The following is a 22098-nucleotide window of genomic DNA, read 5'->3' as shown; positions in this document are numbered from 1 at the left end:
GGTGCAGGAGATCGAGCGGTTGTCTATCAATCAGAAGGTCGGTGGTTGGATCCCTGGCCCTGCATTCTACATGTCAGAGCGTCCTTGAACAAGATACTGAGCCCCAAATTGGTCCCAATGGCTGTGCCATCGATGTGCATGTGAATGATTATTTGATGAGCAGGTGGTTGTGTGGTGTCCTTTGCGTTACTGGCTGAATAGCGCTTGTGCTGTAAAGCCATTTGAGTTGTCACTATGACTAGATAAGTGCTGTATAAATTATTTTTACCATTTGTTAATGTCTCATTCTAATTAGACTAATTAGACTAATCTCTGCAGCCAACTTAAAGGAAAATTTCGGTTTATTTCAACCCGTCTCCTATCGTCCTAAATTTATTTTAAGTCACTAGTGACATAGAAATAATAGTTAGCATGTTAGCCGTTAGCCTAGATACAGCCGTAGCGTCAGACCTGTTAAAACTTAATTGAACGGGCATCCTTTCAAGTGCAAAGTTAGTCCACTAAACAAGCTTTTTCTCCACAAAGACCGCCTCATATCGTTAGGATAAATGTCAGAGAACATATAAAAAACGACATGTAAACGTGTTGTCTTACCTTACCGGTGTGCTGCCATGTTTGTTGTTTACCATTTAGCTAAGGCTGCAACCGGTCCCATTCCTTGCAACAGAGGTATTCCTCTTCTGTGGGCAATGGGGTACAGCATTCACAGGTAACGTTACACCACCAATCTCCAGAGCTAAAGCCTTCCAGCAGCCATTCCTCCTCTCTCGTCCTCGAAATTTCGAAACTGAAATTGAAATTGAAACCGAAATTTCCCTTTAATGATCAAATTCATGCCAGTGTTTTTCCTCTCAGTATGAATCCTAGATAGATAGATAGATAGATAGATACTTTATTAATCCCAAGGGATATTCTAGATGCTGCCGACGTGAGTGGCAGCCTCTCCAGTAGCTCTGTCTCTGAGATTAAAAAAAAAAAGGTAGAATAACAACAGATGTCTCAGTATTCTGTTAAGATTTATGTAGATGAAAACAGGAACTATTGTAGAAATTAAACTTGTAAAATGTAAATCCTCCACCACTTTACAGCTGAGGTTGTATGCAGGCTACACAATCTTATCTCTCTGGCCACACCAGTTCTTCTGCTTCTTACAGTATCTGATATTTGCCTTTTGCAGTGCACCATGAAAAAAAATCATTTGGCATGGTGCGATTTCCTCACAGGCAACACTCATTGTTGGATTTGCATTATTTCTCATCTTTCCCCTTCCTTCCTCTTACCAGAACACCGCATATTCATACACCTCCTGTTCATGCATGAGTGAGATGCGAGATTAGTTTTTTAGCATCAGTCTTGTTCCATTTTCAGGAACTGAAAGACCAAAGAACTTCACCACTGTGAAACACACAGATATGTTTGAGGACTGCTTGAAATTTTACAACGTGTGTTGGTTCTTTGAAGTCCTTGAATAGCTGTGATGGTTGGCTTGAATATTTTCTATATAAGGATTTACACAATGTGGTCTTCTTAGAGAAATACAGTTAATTAGAAAAGCTGTGTAATCCATTTTGATCACCAAGACTTTCTTCATCACTGTGTCAATTGAAGATAATTGCATTCATGCATTTGAATTATGTGTGAAATAAATGAGAGGAGCATTTGCTGCCGTGATAAAATGAGCTATTGATTTCAGGTTTTTTTTATATAAATGATTTTTATTTGAGGATTATACGACAGCGACTGAGAATAACTGATATGGTGGTTTATGTTAAAGTCCGACTGAAATCGCATTTCGTCACCCTTTTTTGTTTTTTAATGTATTGTTAAGAGTTTTTATTATTAGAGGGAAGGAAAAGGGTTTCTGGCAAAATAAAAATGCTCCTTTTCCTCTCAGCTGGCTTGAGGGACGTGTCGGTGTCTGTATTTGATTGACAGTGCTGGCTGGCTGCCAGAGTGTCGGTGCAACAGCGTAGTGAGCGAGAGACAAAGCAGGCACTGTGCTGTAGCCTGCATGTCATGGGCAGACGGCATGTTGTTAGTGCTGCAGGACAAGACATGTGTTCATGTTTGTTTGTTAGATCAGAAGGAGGCTTTGGCAGGAAAGCTCGTGTTGTGTCGCAGGCTGATAGAACGGAGACTTTACTGCTTTCGGCAAGATTTGATTGGCTAATTCCGCCAAGTTAATGCAAAACTATTATGAAATCAAAAGATATAATTTCTTTCCTTTTTGGTTTCTGGTTTTGTCTCAAAGACGAGCACAGGACTGGTGATTTACAGAGCAGAAATGTACTGTATGCTGTAGTAGACCCCAAAAAAGGCATCTTTCTTTTTACCGATGAATGTTTGACTGTCACAAACTGGTTCAGGGAATGTGAAAAGTAGGGAGTCCACACAGTAGATTTAATTAAAACAATCAGAATTTATTAAAATAAGATTGGATAATAATGGAGCATGTAGGTCGGCAAAGCCAGTAATGACAGCCATGTGTGGATATGTGTCAGGTGTGCTGCAGAGGTGTTGAAGGTGCAAAACCAAAAAGCAATGATGCAGGGTGGACGTCTGCTGTAGGAAAGGAGCGAGTGAGTGAAAACATGAGTCAGCTTTTATAGCCTGGAAGGCACAGGTGAGCTTAATCAAGGCGACGACCCTCCCATGTCAGCCAAATGCCTGATGAGGTTGGCAGGAACATCCTCCAAGACAGTGAGAGGGGCGTCATTTCATATTGTCTAAATACGCTGATGACGCAGCCCTAGTAGTGGCCTTCTATGGAACACAGACCCATTAGGTGAAGCTGCCTATGTGGCCCATATTAACAAACATTGTGTTGCATTTGTCAGCTTGAAATGAATGTGGCCAAGACAAAATAATCATTTGCACAAACCAAGATCTAAACACAGAGCCAGTTTCACTTGACAGCCAACAGTTGAAAAGGTGGAAATCTTTAAATACCTTGGTACAGTTCTTGACTCCTGGGTAAGCTTCTCTGGAAATACAGAGTATATTTAAAAAGATGCTCACAGTGACTCTGTTTTCTTAGGAAACTTTGTGGCTTTGCTGTTAGTCAGCAGATTTTAGAACTTGTGTACAAAACTATGGTTGAGAATGTCTAAACTTTTCACTTTCGTGCCTGGTACGGTCCCTAAACTGTAGAACTAAGAATAAACTCTCCAGGATTGTGTCAGCGGTAAGCAAAATAGTTGGCAAACCCCAAAAGCCTTTGACCCAACTCTTTACAGACAGGATGAGGAGGGAAAGGAAAGCGAGGAGTATCCTGGCAGATTCAGCCAGTTTGAGCTCTTGAACTCTAGGCAGCACTATACAGTAGATCCCTCTGTCAAAAAAATGTAAAAAATATATTTGAGAAGTCCTTCATCCCAGGTGGCATCAGTATTCACAACAAAGTGACTGATTTAAGCCACAGACAGAGACAGACATGATTTGTTTTGAATGACCTTGTCTATATGTTTGTTTTACTGACTGCTCATCTGCTTTTCATGTTGTTGTTTGGCGAGTCAAAGACAAATTTCCACCCTGGTGGAAAATAAAGATTCTTTTTTACCTTATTAAAGCATTTTAATTTCAGTTGGACTTTAATATATTCTCAGTATTCCACTCCCATTAAAATGTATCAACCTGTGCTACAGATGACAGCGCAGCCTTATCCCCAGAGGGCTGTGTAAATGTGATGTTTTTGTCTTTTCTGGATGAATGGATCGATCAATACATCAATTCTGCTTTATCACGAACAGCCAAGCCTGTGCGTGCTGGCCACTATCCAGTGTGCTCTCCCACCAACCCGTTCTTCATCAGAGGCTACAGCGATCACCCTCTTCCCTTCTGCAAAGCCGATTTCCACAACAACAGCAACAACCAGCAACAGGCGGCTGCTCCCGATTCTCCCACAACACCAGAGAGTCCAGAGCCCAGACTACCAGAGGACAACTCCAAGCAGAACAGCCCCTCCAAACACCTTGACCCCCAAAGCAACGATTCACATGACAACGACGCTCAGGACAACATGTGAGTAAACACAGTTCCATGTGGTAGAATGTGCCATTTATCATCATGGAGGTGATTATGATTGCCAAAAAACTTTGAACAAAATGGACTACTCTTAACTGCAGGTCAACTTAGCTTTTTGTGGTGCTTTCAACCACATTCCACTTTTTCTTTTTTTGGCTTATGCTTTTATTTGACATGACAGTTGAAAGGGGGAGAGAGGACATGACTTGCAGCAAAGTTTGGTGGTGGAGACAACAAGGAGAATGAGTCTCCTTTTCAGTATGGAGGTAAAAGCAAGGACTTGTTGTGCAGTCTTGGGCATACTGGGCACGGAGGAGATTCTGAAGAGGGCAGTGAGGGGGTTAAGGTTCACTGTTTTACCCAGTACATCGCTAATTGTCTCAAATATAGCTGCCCAAAACTCAGGAACGTGTGTACATTGTCAACAGGTGAACTTTTACACTTGTTGCAAGAATCAGTCCTGTCCGGGTATATTTTGGCCAGCCATGCATTGAAAAGGGATTTATCTTTACCTTGAAAATAGTGGGATGACAAACGTTTCCTAAAGTTACAGCCTCTAAGATCTCTGTTTCGTTCTCTGTTTCTTGGCAACTACGGTGATAAACAGTAATTGCAGAGAGTTTGTCTGTTGAAATGAAGCTGGTGAATTTTATTTATATCAGCTGGTTTTATGAGACCTGCAGCTGGCGAGCTGAAAGGTGGTGTGCGCGCGCGCGTGTGTGCGTTTGGTGTTTGTCAGAGCAGATTAAATGACTGTGCTGATTGTGATTTTTGCGGGAATGTCGCCACAGACACCCAGTTTGTCATCTAAATATAAATATATCGCAAGGAACCTCTGTCTGTCTGTCCATGTGCCCTTTGCATATCATGAGAACTGTTCATCCAATCTACTTCACACTTGGCACTTCTGGGAACCCAAGGATGTGCCATTTTGAATTTGATGCAATTTCAACCGGTGACACGGTCAATATTAATAAACCTTGAATAAACAGCGCTCTGTGACTCTGTGCAGTGGCAGGGGTGGGACCTCAGGGTTCTGCGGAAAGGAGACTGTGAGTTAAGCATGACATGTCTCACCATGTATATTTCAGCATATCTGACTGCAAGTAGCTTCTTGGTGGCATATTAACTTATAACCAGGGAGGAAAGAAGACCTGTACGGTCCAGTGCTCAGTACTGCAAAAAGATTCAGAGCCGGTGCACAGTACCGAGAAGAGGGGTCAGCTGCCGCCTAAAGCAGTTTGTTGCAGTTGGAAAAATATTCACGGAGTTGAACTTCCTGGATCAATAACTTATAAGCAAAATGTTATAAAAAATGTAATGCATGTTTTCAGGGATGCATAAAGCATTGGGCAGGAGGAGAATAATAAGAAGGGATAAAGGAAGGCACAGTCTACTTAAATTTACTTAACATCTGTTTAAGATGGAGCTTTCAATTCTAATATAATGCTGGATAGTTTAATAAATAATAAAACATCATCTCGTGATTGTTAAATGTTGTACGTAAAATCTGAATTTGCAGTGTAATCAGTAACAAGTCTCCGTCAGGTAAATGTAATAGAATAATGTTTTCTTCTGAGGTAGAAGTAGAAGTCCACAGAACGTAAGTAGTATACCATTGATTGCATTTTGTAAAGTGCTTTGGCGGCCTTTTGTATGTCATTTTGGGGTACAGTGAGTAAGAATAGCAACATAATTCAATTGTTATATCTCAACATCATAATGAATCTATAGCTGTTTGGGTCCAGGTGTGTTTCTCTAGACCTAAAGAAGCACAGTGTTGAGTGTGAAGCTGTTTGGATGAGTGGTTCTCGAGAAAGCTGCAAGCAGCAATACCACAGGCCAAGCAATTATAGTTTCTCTTCTGAACAGGCAGGTTTTGAATGGGTGCTGCACTTATACTGCAAATGCAAGGGCTTTCATCAGTGGGCCACTGTGTTACAGTACCTCATTTGGTGATAGATTGTGACTTAAAGGACTTTTTTTAAATGTAAATCTTCGAGATCTTTACTTTAATTCAACATCCACTCAGTATTGTTTCCCAGTGCTTTCCAACACATCTCAGTTTCTTGACCTTTGGAAGAGTAATTTGGCAAAATGTTTTTGACTGAAGGTCCATTTACTAGCTCTTTTCTGTGCTGTGAACTGCATCTCAAATTTTCAGGCTGTACATAATAGTTTGACAAATTATTTTTGTATCACGGTCCAGTGTTTTTTCAGATGCCTTTAGCCACATCTCACTTTGTTTACCTTGGAATATAATACTCTGAAGCCCCTTTCCTGCTGCACAAAAACCCATTTTGTGTGTAATGGGAAAGGTTACAATCACCATTGACACCTGGGTCAAATGACTCTGCAGTAGGCATGGGCATTTATTGGCTCTGGCTCTGATTGGTAGTGATTGAAATACAATACCCGAGTGAGCACACTAATTTAAGCCCCTTTGCCAGCGAGATCCAATGAGGTGTCACCACAAAATACCGTCTGCTAAGTCCAAGCAGCTCTCAAACATTGTGACCCTGCACTAAGCCCCGCCCCTTTATGATGGTCCAACAGGCTTTCAGAGTAAGCACAGAGCCCGCACTGTAACTGACTGCGCTCCCTGAAAACATATGATATGAAACAGTGATTCCAGAGAGAAGCAGACAGAGGGGTCTACAGTCTGTGTTTGAAGGATATATCCAGGATGTCAAACTGACTCAGCAGCAACAACAGGTTCAAAAGACAAAGATAGTTAGAAGCTAAAGCCGAACTATAGGCTACAGATCACAGTGTAAAAGTGAACCACCACATCACTGCTGATCGCCACACAAGACGATGAATATAAGGGAAACTTTGCTGATATTGAACCAGCTGTGTGGCATCACAGTGTGTGCAGATGAACGGTGTTTGGCTTCACCCCTGTGCTGTCAGACCTCTGCCGCAAGCTAGCTAGCTAACCCTACACTGTTCAGGGTCTGATTTTGGTTTTGGAACAGGGAAGAAACGTATATCTTTTTCCAACCTCTCCAGGTAACGAGTATCATTAATACACAACGTGCCCCAGGCTCAACATTTAGCTCCAAATCCACAAAACCAGCCTGAAAATGAAGGAAATCTGAAACGATTACATTAGAGTCAAACGGAGCATAGCCGTGTTGTTGTTGGACCCTGGTCTGAGCTGGCCCAATGCTATGGTATGATTGGCCCGTCTACGTCCAGGGGTGGGACTTAGAGAAGGGTCTGCAGCAAGTTTGGAATAGAGACTGGATAATTAAGAGATATAAAAAAGAAGAAACCAACATACCATTTTCACTGGCCTCCATGCTGCTTTCTACTGTTTACTAACCCTGTTTTCCAGCCTGTCCATGACGCCGAACGTGACACACCAGAAAAAAACAAAACAAAGAGGCATACTCATCTACTACAGAGCCATGCACATGGTTCTGGTCTACTTGCAATGTGAAGGTAGTACAAAGCAGGCGCCCGGAAAAGCTGCTCAGCCTTGCAGCCAATCTTTCCCAGTGGCCACTCGCAGTATTGCAGCAAAAAATCCCTGTTTTCCAGAGCATTCAATCGCAGTGCAGTTGTTAGTGTAAAGTTAATTTATCTCTTACTAAAACTCATTCACAGTATCTGTAAATAATTTATGTGCCTAATTATAGCACACCGCTTTGAAACAATACAGCTTTCATAGTTTATTGTTTTTGTACAACACAAGCCTTCAGTTTTAATCTGTTTTGACATTGATTGATTATTGAGAGGCTGAGTGAACACTTGGGTCGCTTACTTTTCAATTTTTTACTCCTGTTTCATTAAACTCAAAGACCATATCGATCAAGGGATCGATTTTGTGAAACACAAATCCCGCAGTTACATTTACATAAACATTTCTGTCTCCTTGTTTTCAGGCCTCCAGCTGAACCGCCGAGCCAAACAGACAAGAGCACCGCAGAGATGCTTGATTCAGAAAATGGTGAGCCCTGTTCACATGACGCCTCTTAGAATTATGAGGAATGTTATGATCAAGATCAGCGGGGGTAAATTCACCTCTTATTATGACCTCTTATATTTTAGTGGTTGCCATTATGCTATCATACCAGTCATTATGTCTGAATGCTGTTTTATATACTCATATGCAGTGGCGGCTGTTAAACCAGTTTACAGTGATTGCCCTGCCGCTATGATAACAATTCAGCCCGCTGTTCCTTTTTTCTGTCTGCTTTCATCTCCTTGTAATGGGCTCGGAGTCAGCAGTCTTAAGTGTAATTGAGAGCCATTGGTGGGTTTCAGCACAGGTCAACAGTCTTTGGATAAAATTTCCATATATTTATGGGATACAGGCTCATTTTTAAAAACACATTAAAGAAACTATCTTAGTGTATTACAGGTTACTGCTGCTGAGGCTTCTCTGCATCTTCATGTTAGTGTGTGAGTGTGTGTTTGTGTCTGCTCTCATCAGCAGCAGACTCCAGGGGAGATAGATTAGGCTTGCAGTGTCATTACTCAGCCAGACAGATAGCCGGCCAGACAGGCTGAGTGCCCACCTCAGCCTCTGACCCAGTGATGACAGCTGTAGAGTTGTGTAACAACACCACACCTCTTCGATTCTCCAGGAATATCAATAAAAGTCAGAAACTGGGTTTAGAGCCAATATATCAATCAGCCGCAACAGCACCTGCCTTCTGTTAAATACAGATAACTGTGATGTTATCCGGTGAACCATTACAGGATTTAGTTTTTGGTTCACATGGTGCTGTTTGAGGGGTTTTCATCGCTGCCAAAAAGAAGATTCTGGAAATAACTCTGATATTTATCTCTTCTTGGCATAAAAGATACTCAACACTGGCAGCTGTTCAGATGCAATGAATCAAGAGATTGTAAATATTTGCACTGTTTAAGGTGTAATTAGTGTGCAGCTTTTTTTTTAAATGTGTTTTATTTTGTTTTCCATATTTTATTTAGTACATTTAAAATGGACATATGGCGTTTTTGGAATGAAAGTGCTTGTACACTGTAATGTATTCTGAAGTCAAACTCTGAGCGAAATTTCCTTCTGTTCCCTACCTGGTAATGTTCACTCTGTGCTATAATTCTACTCAGTGTCAGTGAATTTCAATAAGAGCTTATGGGGAAGTATAAAACTTGAAGCCAAATCGCTCTGCAAGGCCTTTACTTCAAATTTACCTTACCTTTTTTTCTGTATTTTGAGTTGGTTGAGGTGTAGCCTTGACACTTCCTGTTAGGATAAGATTTTTATTAACTGTCAGACCTTATTTTTTTCACAGAGATTATATTAAGCAGCCTTATAATCCAGTCAAGCATGAGGCTCCTTGATAATAGCCAACTCATCAAATTGAAGCACACAAATTAAGTCACCTTTCCTCCATGAATGACAATGAGTGCACACAGACTTCTCAGTTTCTGGAGATTGAGAAACGCCTTTCATGTCTGGGTATCAGCATGTTGTGTCACATAAAAAGCCAGGGAAATATTTCGTGAGATTAATCCCTGTCAGGGTATTTCACGGAAAGCACAGGCCTTTAAGGGTCGTACTTCTACAGAAGCTGCTATGAGCTGGAGGATTTTTGACATTTGCCATTAAACACCTGTTTAACGGAGATAATCCACAAAGTGTTTTATTTATTTTTTTTAACTGAGAGTAAAAGACTTGTTGAGAAAAAATATATATTTTTCAAGAATGTCTTGGCCAAGACAGGCAGCAGCACAAATAAGACAGGTGCACACATAACATCAGCATACTTTAACACCCTTTTTTTCCAGTTTACTACAGATTTTAGGAACAGTTAGCAAGAATAAGTCTTGGGAGTGAAGACAACGACTTCCCATACTTTTTTTAAGGATGTAGATCTGTAGGTTAGAAGGTAGCTGAACAAAAACAGGCTTGTAATGTAACAATGATCCAGGAACTACAAATAGAGCCATTATAAACCGTGGTGCCCCCAAGGAGAGGAAGCACTCTGATACACTTGCTGGCCCTCCTACTTCACCCCTGGTGAAAGTAATTGGAGGCCAACATTAATGTCTGTGGCTGTGACATACTCAATTTTAAGCTAGCACAAAGGTAGTGGTATCTTGTGAAACTGGACAACCTAAGGCATAAATTGGTACCAACCATGCTGGCCTAGCCTGTTAGAAAGAGGGGCTAAATAAAGCTCCAAAGTAAGGCTAAATTTTGTCCAGATAACACCTGTCATGGCCATTTTCAAAGGGGTCCCTTAAACTCTCACCTCAGGATATCTGAAAATTGGTTCTGTGGATACCCACAAGTCTCCCCTTAACTTGAGATGGCTTGTTCCCAGCTAATGTCTTGTTCTTAAAGTCAATGTACACCCTCAGATTATAGCTGGACATTTGTCTTAAGAAAAAGGACAACCAGCCTATTTGAGAAACAATGAATCCCCTAACACATTTATGTAACATATTAAACCAGGATTGCCGCGGAACTCAAAGTGTTAACTGTACCAGTATTAGTCCATGCACATCAGATAATTAGTAACAATAACTGTAAAATAATAAGCCAAAGAACACCAGTATACACCTTAACAGCATAACAGAATTCCTGAAATTCAGTTATAGCTTTTGGTTTTGGTGAACCAACCGTGGACCCTATAAAAATTTCTGGGGCCACCACTGATCATAAAGTTGCATTTTTTTCCACACACAAGTGCTGCTCTGTGGCACTATCAGTCCACTTGCAAGTACAGTTTTATACAATGATTGAATCTCTCTGGGTGGGGAACTTTCTCGTAAAACTTGTGGCACTTTGACATTGTTATTATTAGTTGTGCTAGTAGCACCATAATAGAGTGTCACCATCAGAGGAATGACAGAATTTGGCTGTTTGTTCAAACAGTGTAAAATGACTCATGTTTACATTTTCCTGGCAAGTGAGCTCCGGTAGTCGTGCAAATAAAAACCTCTCCAGAATAACAACAACATTGGTCATTTGTTCAAACAGCGTGAAATTGATGTCCATGTTTAATGGCATATGTTCTCCTACTGCTGAGAGGAGGAGTAGGTGGTGGATTGTTTCAATGATACAAAGACTTTAGTTGGATAAACTTCTAAAATGTGCTGTTTCTGTGTCCTCACCTAGCTGATTGGGTCGAAAGATCGGTAAAATGAACATATGGTTCATTTTGAAATGCACTGACAAACACTCTACTCAGTCATTTGTGTATGAGGACATTATGCAGCTGCTTGTTCCAAAGTCATCTATCTCCAATGGCTTTGGGCTGTTTCAGTTAAAACCCTTGTGTGTCTGTGACAAACCCACTTTTTCCCTAATTTACACACCACCAACCCTCTCACCGTGCACCTGCCTGCCTCCTTATGCACCTCTTTCTGTCCACAGGAAACACCACAGATATCAATGACAACAGGTAAGACTGCTGCACCCTCTTTGACTGCTGCACAACACCCTCTGCTATCTGTTATTACTGCAGGCCTCTGTGTTCCCACTCTAGCGGAGAAACCTCTAAAATGTAACCTTAGAAGCATTTTGTAGAAAGTGTTAAATTTTGAGGTTCATTTTGGACCTTCTATGGTGGGCCAACAACAGTTCAGCCTCAAGTGAAGGTCCTGAAATATTTTCTTTTAACTGGAGATAATAAGCTGTCAGTGTCAGAACTCATAGGGCAGCTTGAAGTAATTAACGGAATATCTCCAGCATGTTTGAAAATGGGCATTTATGAGCAAAGAACGTGTTTAAGTACGGCACTACCACATTCACTTTGCATGCACTAGCTAATCCCCCCTGTGCTTTAAGACCAATTACTATAACATCACTGATGTGCTTCCCTCACTGCTGTGTCTCTCTGCTCCGTCGCTGCCCCCTTGTTGCTGTCACCGCTACTGCTACTCCTCCTCCTCCTGCTCCTCCTGCTACTGCTACTGCTGCGGATGCTGCTGCTGCTGCTGCTGATGAACTTGGTGATGGTGATGGCGATGGTGCTGCGGTTGCCTGTGATTCTGGTGTGTTTGGGTAGCATGTGTCTGAATGTGAATTCTGTGTCCAGAACTGATGTCTGCGACAATCAGGACCCAGCCAAACTCTACAGCCTGCAGCCCGAGGCCTCAGCTAGCTAATAGTCTTGAGCAGGTAAGTACACAGAAGAACAGAGTAGCTCTTCATTTTATGCGCTACAGAACACACGTTCATGAATCAGTGAGTCGTTAAAAATCTCAAGATTAACCAAACAACCAATTAACAGTTAAGATGTACTCCACAGAGTCTGTTCAGAATAGTTTTGACATACTGTAGCATCGGAAAAATCCACCTGATCTGTTAGTATTACACGTCACAGCCTGGCTCTAAGACTAAAAAACTGGAGACACACATATTGTCTAACAAATACAGTGATTTATTAACCAAAATAATAACCACCGATAGGGAATCTGTGAAGTCAGAAGCAGGGTGTGAATAAGTGAAAAATATGTTGTGCTGTAAAAACAAGAAAAAGACTCCAAAAGGCACAAAGCAAAGATGTGTGGAGAACTGCCAGCCCAGACTGGCTGTTAATGGGGGCACACTGGGCCCAGGTTTGTCCCGTGCTGCTGATAACAATCAGGTCTGCAGCCCTGAAAAGAGAAAGCACAGCAGCAAAGCCGCTAAGCAGAGGGACCGTCAGGTGCACTATAGAAAACATAAAGAATAGGCGCCGTCTTTAAAAACCAGGAGCCTTGACGCTGCATGCACGGCTTTCCTCCTTTAATTGCTTCGTTTGAGTTGTTTCAACTGAACTTATGGACTTGCGTGCATAATAACCAAATGGTGAGGGGGAGTTGAGTTAAATGTTGTGACTCTGAGACAACTAAAGTTGAATGTCATAAAACAATGAATATGATGCTGAGCTGAGCAGTGCTACATACGTCCGCTTTTGCAGTCTAAAAAAACACATTTGCATAATTTATATTCCTGTTTATGTCACTGCTTACACCAGTGGTTCTCAAACTTTTTCTGTCCTGCTCCTTTGTGGAGGCTGAAATAAGTTCATTCCCCTCAGCCCACAATTTTCTGTCAATCATTAACAATAATTTGGAAAGCAACAAAGACAAAAGATCCATGTTGGATTTTTAGCAAGTAAAGGTCAGCATGATAGCAGCAGCAAACTCTTGTTTATTTATTTTCCCTACATTAATCATATTCATTCAGCATTCATGCAGCGTCTCCTTTCCCCCACAGTTTGAGAACTACTGGGTTACACAAAGATTGCTAATGATGGCAACTTCAAATCACACACATAATAGGCCTTTTTCACAGCACATATTTTGACATGCCATAGTAGGGGAAGCACAGGTGTATTCTAAAACATTATTCATAGCTTAATTCCACTTAGGGGAGACCTGGTATTGTGCTTGTGGGCTTGCTTGAATAGCTTTCTGGGGCAATTAATTGGAGCTGAGCCATCATTCATGTTATAAATTTTACCTGTGCTTTTCATTCCATGACAAGTTAAAATGTCTGCTGTGAAAAAAGGTCTATTGTGGCTTTGCAAATTGCAGATACATTTGTGAGTTTGACAGAGCTCCCTTGCATGCTAATGCGTGGTTTGCAGCAAGCATTTGTTTTGATTATTGAAACACAAAATGAAATGGAACCTTTTGTTCCTATGGATATATTGGGTTTGGAGCAGACTCTGCCATGTGAAACATCACCATGACTTTCGAGGTTATTGGGTCTCGGCCCTCAGGTGCAGTGTGGAGTCTACAGCAGGAGCCTTGTCAGCTGCCAGGGTGAAGGGAGGTTTTTTTTTTTTTTTTTTGGGCTCTCATACTAAAAATACCAACACTCACTGAGTACACTGCGAGACACTTTGCACAGAAATACCCAACAAACAGCATCTGTCTCGGATCAGCACTCTCTTTTGAATTACTTCCTAAATCCCACCCGAGGGTTAAAGATTATACAGTGTTATAAAAATATTTCTCTGGGGGGGACCCATATGGGAAAGGGGAATTAAATTATCACTGCATCTGGGTTTTTGCTTCGTGCCACTACTTTTGCTGTCACGGGCTTCATTCAGTTTTCCTTTTTCATGTGTTCAAGTTCATATTATTCAGCACACCCTCACAGGAACAACAGAAGGTATCGGCTTGAATTAGATACTTAGAAAATTTAATTTAATTCTTACCATAATATTTTCTACTTTCCGACTAGTAATGTGCTGACACTTTGTCTAACACTCAACCTGTAGACTGAAGACTGCTTTGTAAGTGTTACATGGTGAAATATAGCTCCATAAGCTGACATGAAGTTCTCTGCAGAGCAAGTTTAGCACAGTGCTGTTGGATTTTACATCCTATGAAGTCTAAATATGGCCCCAGAGTGCTCCATGCAGTTCCCAAACACAACTCGCTCCCAGTGAAGACACCAGAAATAAAATGATTCGAGACGTGTTCCTTCTGGCAATGTTAGCATGACTCACTGGCTGCTGTCTCGCTCTCGCTGTTTCTCTCAAATGTATCTGACTGTTGCTCTTACTTTCTGTTTCTCTCTCTCTCTCTCTCTCTCTCCAGGCAGACGTTTTTTCTGAGGCCTCCTCTGTAAATCTGCATGCAGCTGATCACTGTCCACTCAGCCTCCCCCTCCCCTCTCACTCTCACCTGCTGTAAACAGACCTCTTTCTCCCTTCTCTCCTTCCCCTTGCTTGCTCCTCTTTAGTCCCTTCTCCTTCCTGCGTACAATGATGTGGGGTGTGTGTGGGTATCTGTACGATCCATGGCAAGCACTGCATCTCAAATGCCCGACTTGGCAGCTTACACCCATACTGCTACACACCCTCCCCCCATGAAAACAAAGGGACCACAAATAGAAAGGTGGGGAAGAAGGTGCAGTGTTGAAGGTAACCACTAGGGTGTGCTGTTTGTCTCAGTGAGGGCATCACAGTGGACATAATGTCAGTGCGTTCAACAGTAAGATGAGGGTAGTCTTTATCATTATTATTATTATTAATAATAAACATACATATGGACTGGAAAACTCCAAGTTAAACAACATAAAAACAGAGTGAACTAAGTACTAGTATTTATATTTTTGACTGCATGTTGATTTTTGATGTTGGTCTTCAGCTTTTCTCTGAAAATAAATGAAAGAGGGAAGAAAGCGTGGGAGGCAACATTACTGTGAAACTGTCTCAGTCTAAAATTACACTCTAAGTCAATATAAATGGGGAAATCAGTCTTAAAAAATGTGTTGTGTTTGAAAGATAAGGCTGCCATTATTCAGTGTTTTTATTATTGTCCACAAATCTTATGAAAAGACCAAAACCAACAATGCATTGCTCTGTCTCAGTATGTATAATAAATCTTTAAAAACAGGGCTTGAATATATTGTTTCATTTGCTCAGTAATTTCCCCAAAACAACACAACACTGCAGTTTTACTTCTATAACAGGAGTAAACAGCGCATTTGTTTGGGACTATGTTCAGCCAAGGATTTACACACATTTGGTGTGCTAGTGAGGTTGCATTGTCACCTCACAGGCTTCTAGTTCGAACCCTGGGGTGGGGGAGCCCTTCTGTGCGGAGTCTGCATGTTCTCCCCGTGTCAGTGTAGGTTTTCTCCCACAGTCCAAAAACATGCAGGTTAGACTGTAGGTGTGAATGTGAGCGTCAATAGTTGCCTCTCTCTGTGTTAGCTCTGGCGACCTGTCCAGGTACACCACCTCTCGCCCAATGTTGGCTGGGATAGGCTCCAACGCCCACACGACCCCTAACAGGATAAGTGGTTAAGATAAATGAATGAATGAAGGTAAAAAAAATGGAAATAACCACCATGAAGTCATCCATTGGTTTGCGTTCTCCCATTTTGGAGCCTTAGATTTGGTATTTTGTGCATCGCCATCTTGTTTTTTTTGGTGCCAGAAGCGATGAGAAGTGAGAATATTCGGACACAAGGGTGGGGATAACCATAACGCTAGCTGCTAGCTTGGTTAGCACAGCACATTTACAGCTATGGTTAACTGTGATAAAGCTAATGCCATGTTGTAAAAGTGATTTTGCCAGTGAAAAACAAGCTCCATATCATTCATACAAAATGTACTCACCAGAAAAACTGAACATCCGACTGTTTAGAGGGTCGACCAAAACTTTCATGGACTGAAAACACACTGAAATGGCGACATCTACTGTTACATCTATACTCTCTGAATCTGGGGTTACACTATGGTTACCTTACCTTACCTTACCTTACCAACTTGTCAGCAGGTGTCATAAATTTAAACATTTATAAAAATTAACCCCAGCGCAGTTGTCATCAATGTTTAAACTAGCTATAGACACCAAAATGTTTTCTGCACCAGGCTGTTGTAAAGTTGGCCATTTTAGCATGGGGGTCTACGGGGACTGACTCGCTCTTGGAGCCAGCCTCAAGTGGCCGTTAGAGGAACTGCAGTTTTTGATGCTCCTGCATTGGCCTCATTTTTCAGCCCTGCAGGTTGCTGCTTGGGTTTTACAGCAGCAGAATGGTGAATGAGGAACGACTCAAAATAAACTGCAGTGCCCATATTCATGGTAATGAAGAAATGTGTCAGCCAATGCAGCGGTGTGACTCACTGATGTGTTTTTGGAAACAATGGCGGTTGCTGGCACAGAGAAACAAGCTTCTATATATATCAGGTTTTACATACCATACCTGCATTGTTGGTTTGTGTCTTTTCGCAGGATTTTGTTGACAACAAAATAAAGAATATCACCAGACTTTACCCTTAAAGTGATACACTGGAAAGTTTCAACTTAACTTCACTTAACAATATAGCCAATCTGCAAATCTTTCCCTTCCATCCCAAAAACATCAGGCTAATTACAATACTGTATGAATTTTTAGAAATAGTGTCAGTAGTCATAGTAACAATATAGCCCATAATGTTTTCTCAGATCTAGGCAACTGTTGCCACATAGGTAGACCAACCACACTAAACTAAAATAAACACACACACACCTGCCAGTTGAAACTGGGCCAAGCCTTAATTTAGACGATAGATGATTTCACACATTTGACTTTTTTTTTTACACAAATTAAACAAAGAAAAATTAAGTTTATATACAGGACTATCTTTAACTCCTCAAGACTCTTCAGGACACTACAGTTTTATATTTTGGTACCCTTGAAAGATATATTTCAGATACTTACATTCCACAATAACAAAGTTTCTCTCTTGTTAGATAAAGATAAGTAGTCAAGCAAATAACCCCTTAACCTATAAACGGTCTAGCAACTTTTAGATGACACTTTCACATCAAGACATTTTCAATCTTAAAGCTTCAGATGGCTCTGGTATCGCCACTATCTCACCAAGTGCAGGAAGAACCACAGCGCTAAAAGAGGAAGTTGGTTACAGCATTGTTTAAAATAAAACATTCAAATATTCAGTGGTTAAAATCAGTCACCACAACATGTCTGACTCGCACTGGTTTAAACCAGTCTGACAAGCGAACTTCGTCTGAGCCCCAAGTAAAGTGTAAAACACATGATAGCTGATTGTTTTTAAAAGACTGGCTGTGTCATAGCAGAGAGACTTAAAGCTGTAAATCATCCCTACTAAAAAACTGCCTGTCAGGGATCGTCTGTGAGACATTCAGTCATTGTCATGTCAGCCAAAAGCATGACAGAGTGAAGAAAAAAAGAATTGTGTAGCAACTATTTTTATACTGCTAGTTCTAATTTAAAAGAAATATATATTATTTATCATTTGCTCTATTTTAAATGTATTTATTTGCTGTTTATTCCTAATTCACAGCAGTTGTTGAATGTGAAGCATTTGCATTTGTTTTGTGCTTTGAATGTTCTGGGTTTTAGATTTCCAATGTTTTGTCACTGAATGAAAATGCGTGCACGTGTGCAGCTGCCGTTCCAATATGAATTTGTTCAGGAGAGGACTAATCCTACGGCTCTTTATGAACCACCTCAGATTGAAACCAAAGCCCTGATTGTAGTGAGTCATTTAAAGACATCTATATAAGCTCCGACGAAGGCATAAACCAAGGGTTACTGTAGGTTATCAGCTGATACAGCCCTGTCTTATTCTTCTGACACACACACTCACACACACACAGATATCGCACCTCATCAGCTAATGAGGTGTTGGATCTTTGACCCCCCCCCCCCAAATACAGATATATTGCGTATACTGTGTTACTTGGGTGCAGCCTGAGGTATCTGAGCAGATAAGTTGATTGACTGTCAACACACACGCACTGATGATCACGCCGCTCTTCAAACTCCCGTTGACCTCCTGATCAGCCAGTCAGGATGAGAGAGTCAAGGGTGACAGTGGATGGACTCTATGTGTGTGTGTGTGTGTGTGTGTGTGTTTTGGGAAAGAACAGGAGCTGTATCCTCTTGGCGGGGTCTTTCACTCTTTGACTTTCTGCAATCCTATTAAGAAAACAGATCAGTAACACTTCAGATTACCGCTTGCAAATTACAGTCTAGATATTTTTTTAATACTGATGGAGTATTACAGGGTATGCATGAGGGAAGAAGTGTGCAAGGTTACAAATTTGTGTTTAGGGTGGACCTTAAAAGTGCAATATATGACATCTGAGTGTCTCTGTTTGTTGTTTTGGTAGATGGTCTGGCTGTGTGTGCAATGTTGGAGCATGTAAGTCTCTCCTTTCATGTCCCGCTGGCTAGCTAATGGCTGCCACTCTGCACTGCGCTCATATGAAGCTGATAACACCTTCCCGACCCACATTGGTAAACTAGCATTGTTACGGAAATAATGTCCACCCTCTGCCCCCCCTCCAGTGAACACTGTTGAAAACACTGTTAACTCAGTCAACACTGTTGCCATTGTTAGCACTGTTGACGGTGTTAGCACTGCGTGCATGGCCATTGTAGTTCATCGCTGCCACTTCGGCTCAGCAACCTCCATGTTTGTCATATCGTGCACCTTTAAAGTACTGATTTAATTCACTGGTACAGACAGGGGATCTTAACGTACAGTCCAATTCAATTTGAATTGTAATGCCCAATAAAAACTCCCAAAAAAACACCTCTATAAGGGTAAAAACAGTAGAAATGTTTGAAATATATGAAAAGGAGCTTAATAAGGATGACTATAATAAATGATGTGGTACACTTTAATAGTCCACACACCTGAAGAGAGAGAGAAAAGCTCATCAGGCTGTACAGTACTTTATACTGTTTGTTGTCCAATAAAACTCAAGAGTTGAGATTATTTCTGATTGAATATGCATGTATTTGGCTCCACAGTTGTTTTTGTTGAAGTTGTGATTGTCAGTCGGATTCCAAAACAACATTAGTGTTCTTCAGTATTTTATCGGAAAATTAAAAACATGCACCTAAATATTTTACAGCTACAGATGTAATGGCTGTAAGGCATATGTTTCAGTGCCCATCGACATATAATGCACGGCATATAAATAATAAAAGAAGACAAAGATATATTTTATTAATCCCCGAGGGGATTAATTCAATTCAATTCAATAATTCATTTGTTTTTCAAACACAGGCCTGAAATACACACACATGCACAAACAGGACCTATTGCATTAAATGGAGAGATGTCAGAGTGAGGGGGGGGGCCCATGGACGGTCACGCTGAGCAGTTGGGGGTTTGGTGCCTTGCTCAAGAGCACTTCGGCAGTGCCCAGGAGGCAAACTGGCACCTCTCCAGCCACCAGTCCATGCTCATATTTGGTCTTTTTTTCAGATATACCATCATCATGAACCTGCCAGGTATTTCAGGATTAATCGAATTAATCATTTTGTCCATAAAATGTCAAAAAATTGTAAAAAAAATGCTCATCACAATTTTTCCATAGCCAAAAGTGACATCCACAAATCACTTTGTTTGTCCAACCAGCAGTTTAAAACCTGAAAACTGAACTGAAAACATTTACGATCATAAATGGCAAAGACAAGCAGCAAATTCTCACATTTAAGAAGCTGGACCCAGCTAATGTTAGACATTTTTCCTTAAAATATGACTGAAACTGTTAATTATAAAATTAGCTGGCACTGTTACTCCTGTTTTCCCTCTTAAACATGAAGTGTTACCCCTTTATACCTTAACATCTTGTCTTCTTCCCTGTGCCTCCATATGTTTCCCCATATAGTTACCCAGTAAGTATTTCACTGAAATGATTACAATACATAAATTGTGGGCTGTAATCTGAAGCATTACCGACAGACCTGCTCTTCTCATTGTATTGAGGCTTATCAGAAATGCATGAAGCACTTTATCACATTATTTTCTTTGTGCTTTCTGTCTCTCTTCCTCTTCACAAGACTTTACACTTGGTATCTTACACCGCAGTTGGACTTTCTCCAAAGGGTCAAAAAAGCTTATTGAACTTGAAAAACTTTATCATCGAAGTTGCGTGTGTTTGCATAACCTATAGAAACCATGTGTTGAATGTGAATGGCTTTTTTTTTGGGTCAGTTTGCTGTGAAATCAATGAAAACCACAAAGAAAACAACATTTCTCCCGACATGCACTATGGTTGTTTACTGAGCTGTAAATGTTTGGATGACTGAGTGTAGAATTTATTTTCAGTCTTATTGTTCTGTTTGTCTGACAGTAATTGTAGCCAGACTAAAAAAAATATTCTGGCAAGGTAAAAAATATGTGATACTGTAGCCTAAATATGCAGAAATATAACTATGACAAGAATGGTAAGGGGGTTTTAAAAAAATAATAACAACAGATGCAAAATGTCTGTGTTTGTTTGTACACGTGTGCATTGGTTGGCTTGTTTATAGCGTGTGATTTAGTGCATGCAGTACTTTCTTCTGTAGCTGCTGAGAAACAGTACTGTTATCTCATGAGACTCCTTTCAATAAAGATGATCCTGTGTACATATCATTATCACACTGTCTTCTTATTGCGCTGCTGCTCTATTTATGTAAGATATTTGCCCCTGAAGCGCTTTAGAGAGGCACATTAAACAAATGTTGCTGATTCTGTTATACAATAAATAAATAAATAAATAAATACAGACGCACTGAAATTCCAATTTACTTATGCGAAATTGAGTGTCTGTATTTTCACCAGTTTGTTGTGTTTGCCATGAATATATTGACTTAAAGGGTAACGTCCCTATTTTTCAACCTGGACCTGAACAGCTTTTAGAAATTGGACCAGTATTAAATGAGGCGGCAACAGCGAAACAGGCTGCGGTAGAACCACAACCATCAGTTTACATCCACTAGAAGTGCTTGTTTTTGCCACTGACAGGCTCAGATTGTTACTTTAAGAGTCTGACGACATTATGGAAAGTATCCCTAAAGAGACCTTTATGATAAAGTGTAAGATCCTTCTTGTTCAACCAAAACAGCCCTGATATTGCCATTGTCAAACCCACCAGGCTACATTTAATAAACAGTAATTTAATCATAGTAGCACTCACGTCATTCACAGCTGATAGAAACAAAATGAAACTTGCAGAAAACTGTTGCGGTTCATCTTTCCATTGTTCCAACAATCACCAACTCTGGTTTGATTGAAGTAAACCCTTAGTTCACCCACTTAGATGTGAAATATGCTGGTTCTATGCACACTAAAATTACTGTTTATTTAAATGGAGTCTGGTGGGTTTGGCGGTGGCGTATTTGGGGCTGTTTCTAGTTAAACAAGATGTTACTCTTTAACAAAAAGGTCTGTCTCCATAGGGATCCTTTCTATGATGTTATCAGACACTTGTTATAATAATCAGAGACTGTCAGTGGCAAAAACAGCACTTTAAGTGGATGAACACTGACAGTGTGTCATTGCCTCAAAGTCCTAAGTGCTACATCATTGCTTGAGTTTCCTGAAGCCATTTCACCGCTCATCTAAGAGCCTTAAAAACTGAAGAAGCCTCTTGGATGAGAGGTGAAATGTCTTCAAGAAACTCAAGCAAATCCAGTTGCCAACGTTATAGCATTTAAGATTACCGAGACCTGGATGACTGAGAATCTTCACCCTGAAGGATTACACTACAACCTGTTTCATGGCTGCCGGCTGCAGCTGACTCACTCAATGCTGGACCAATTTTAAGAATGTTTTTTTTTTCCCATTTTCCACAAACACATGGAAAAGTATGGTTAAGATTGAAAAATACCAC

At 40.7% G+C, this 22098-nt stretch overlaps 1 protein-coding gene across 1 annotated transcript in view; it reads left to right on the top strand.

The window, feature by feature from the left end:
• The window catches only part of kif5ab (kinesin family member 5A, b), a 105994-nt gene extending 85145 nt beyond the window's left edge, over window positions 1–20849 (top strand). Inside the window, exons 25-29 of the mRNA XM_050039040.1 lie at window positions 3750–4020; window positions 7914–7978; window positions 11381–11408; window positions 12015–12127; window positions 14545–20849. Coding sequence (XP_049894997.1) covers window positions 3750–4020; window positions 7914–7978; window positions 11381–11408; window positions 12015–12114 — 464 coding nt within the window. The 3' untranslated portion in view covers window positions 12115–12127; window positions 14545–20849. The remainder of the gene's footprint in view (window positions 1–3749; window positions 4021–7913; window positions 7979–11380; window positions 11409–12014; window positions 12128–14544) is intronic.
• The last annotated feature ends 1249 nt before the right edge of the window (window positions 20850–22098 follow it).

The sequence above is a fragment of the Epinephelus moara genome, chromosome 24, assembly GCF_006386435.1.
Source record: "Epinephelus moara isolate mb chromosome 24, YSFRI_EMoa_1.0, whole genome shotgun sequence".
In the NCBI taxonomy this organism is placed as follows: domain Eukaryota; kingdom Metazoa; phylum Chordata; class Actinopteri; order Perciformes; family Serranidae; genus Epinephelus; species Epinephelus moara.
This window is presented reverse-complemented; position numbering and strand designations above follow the sequence as displayed.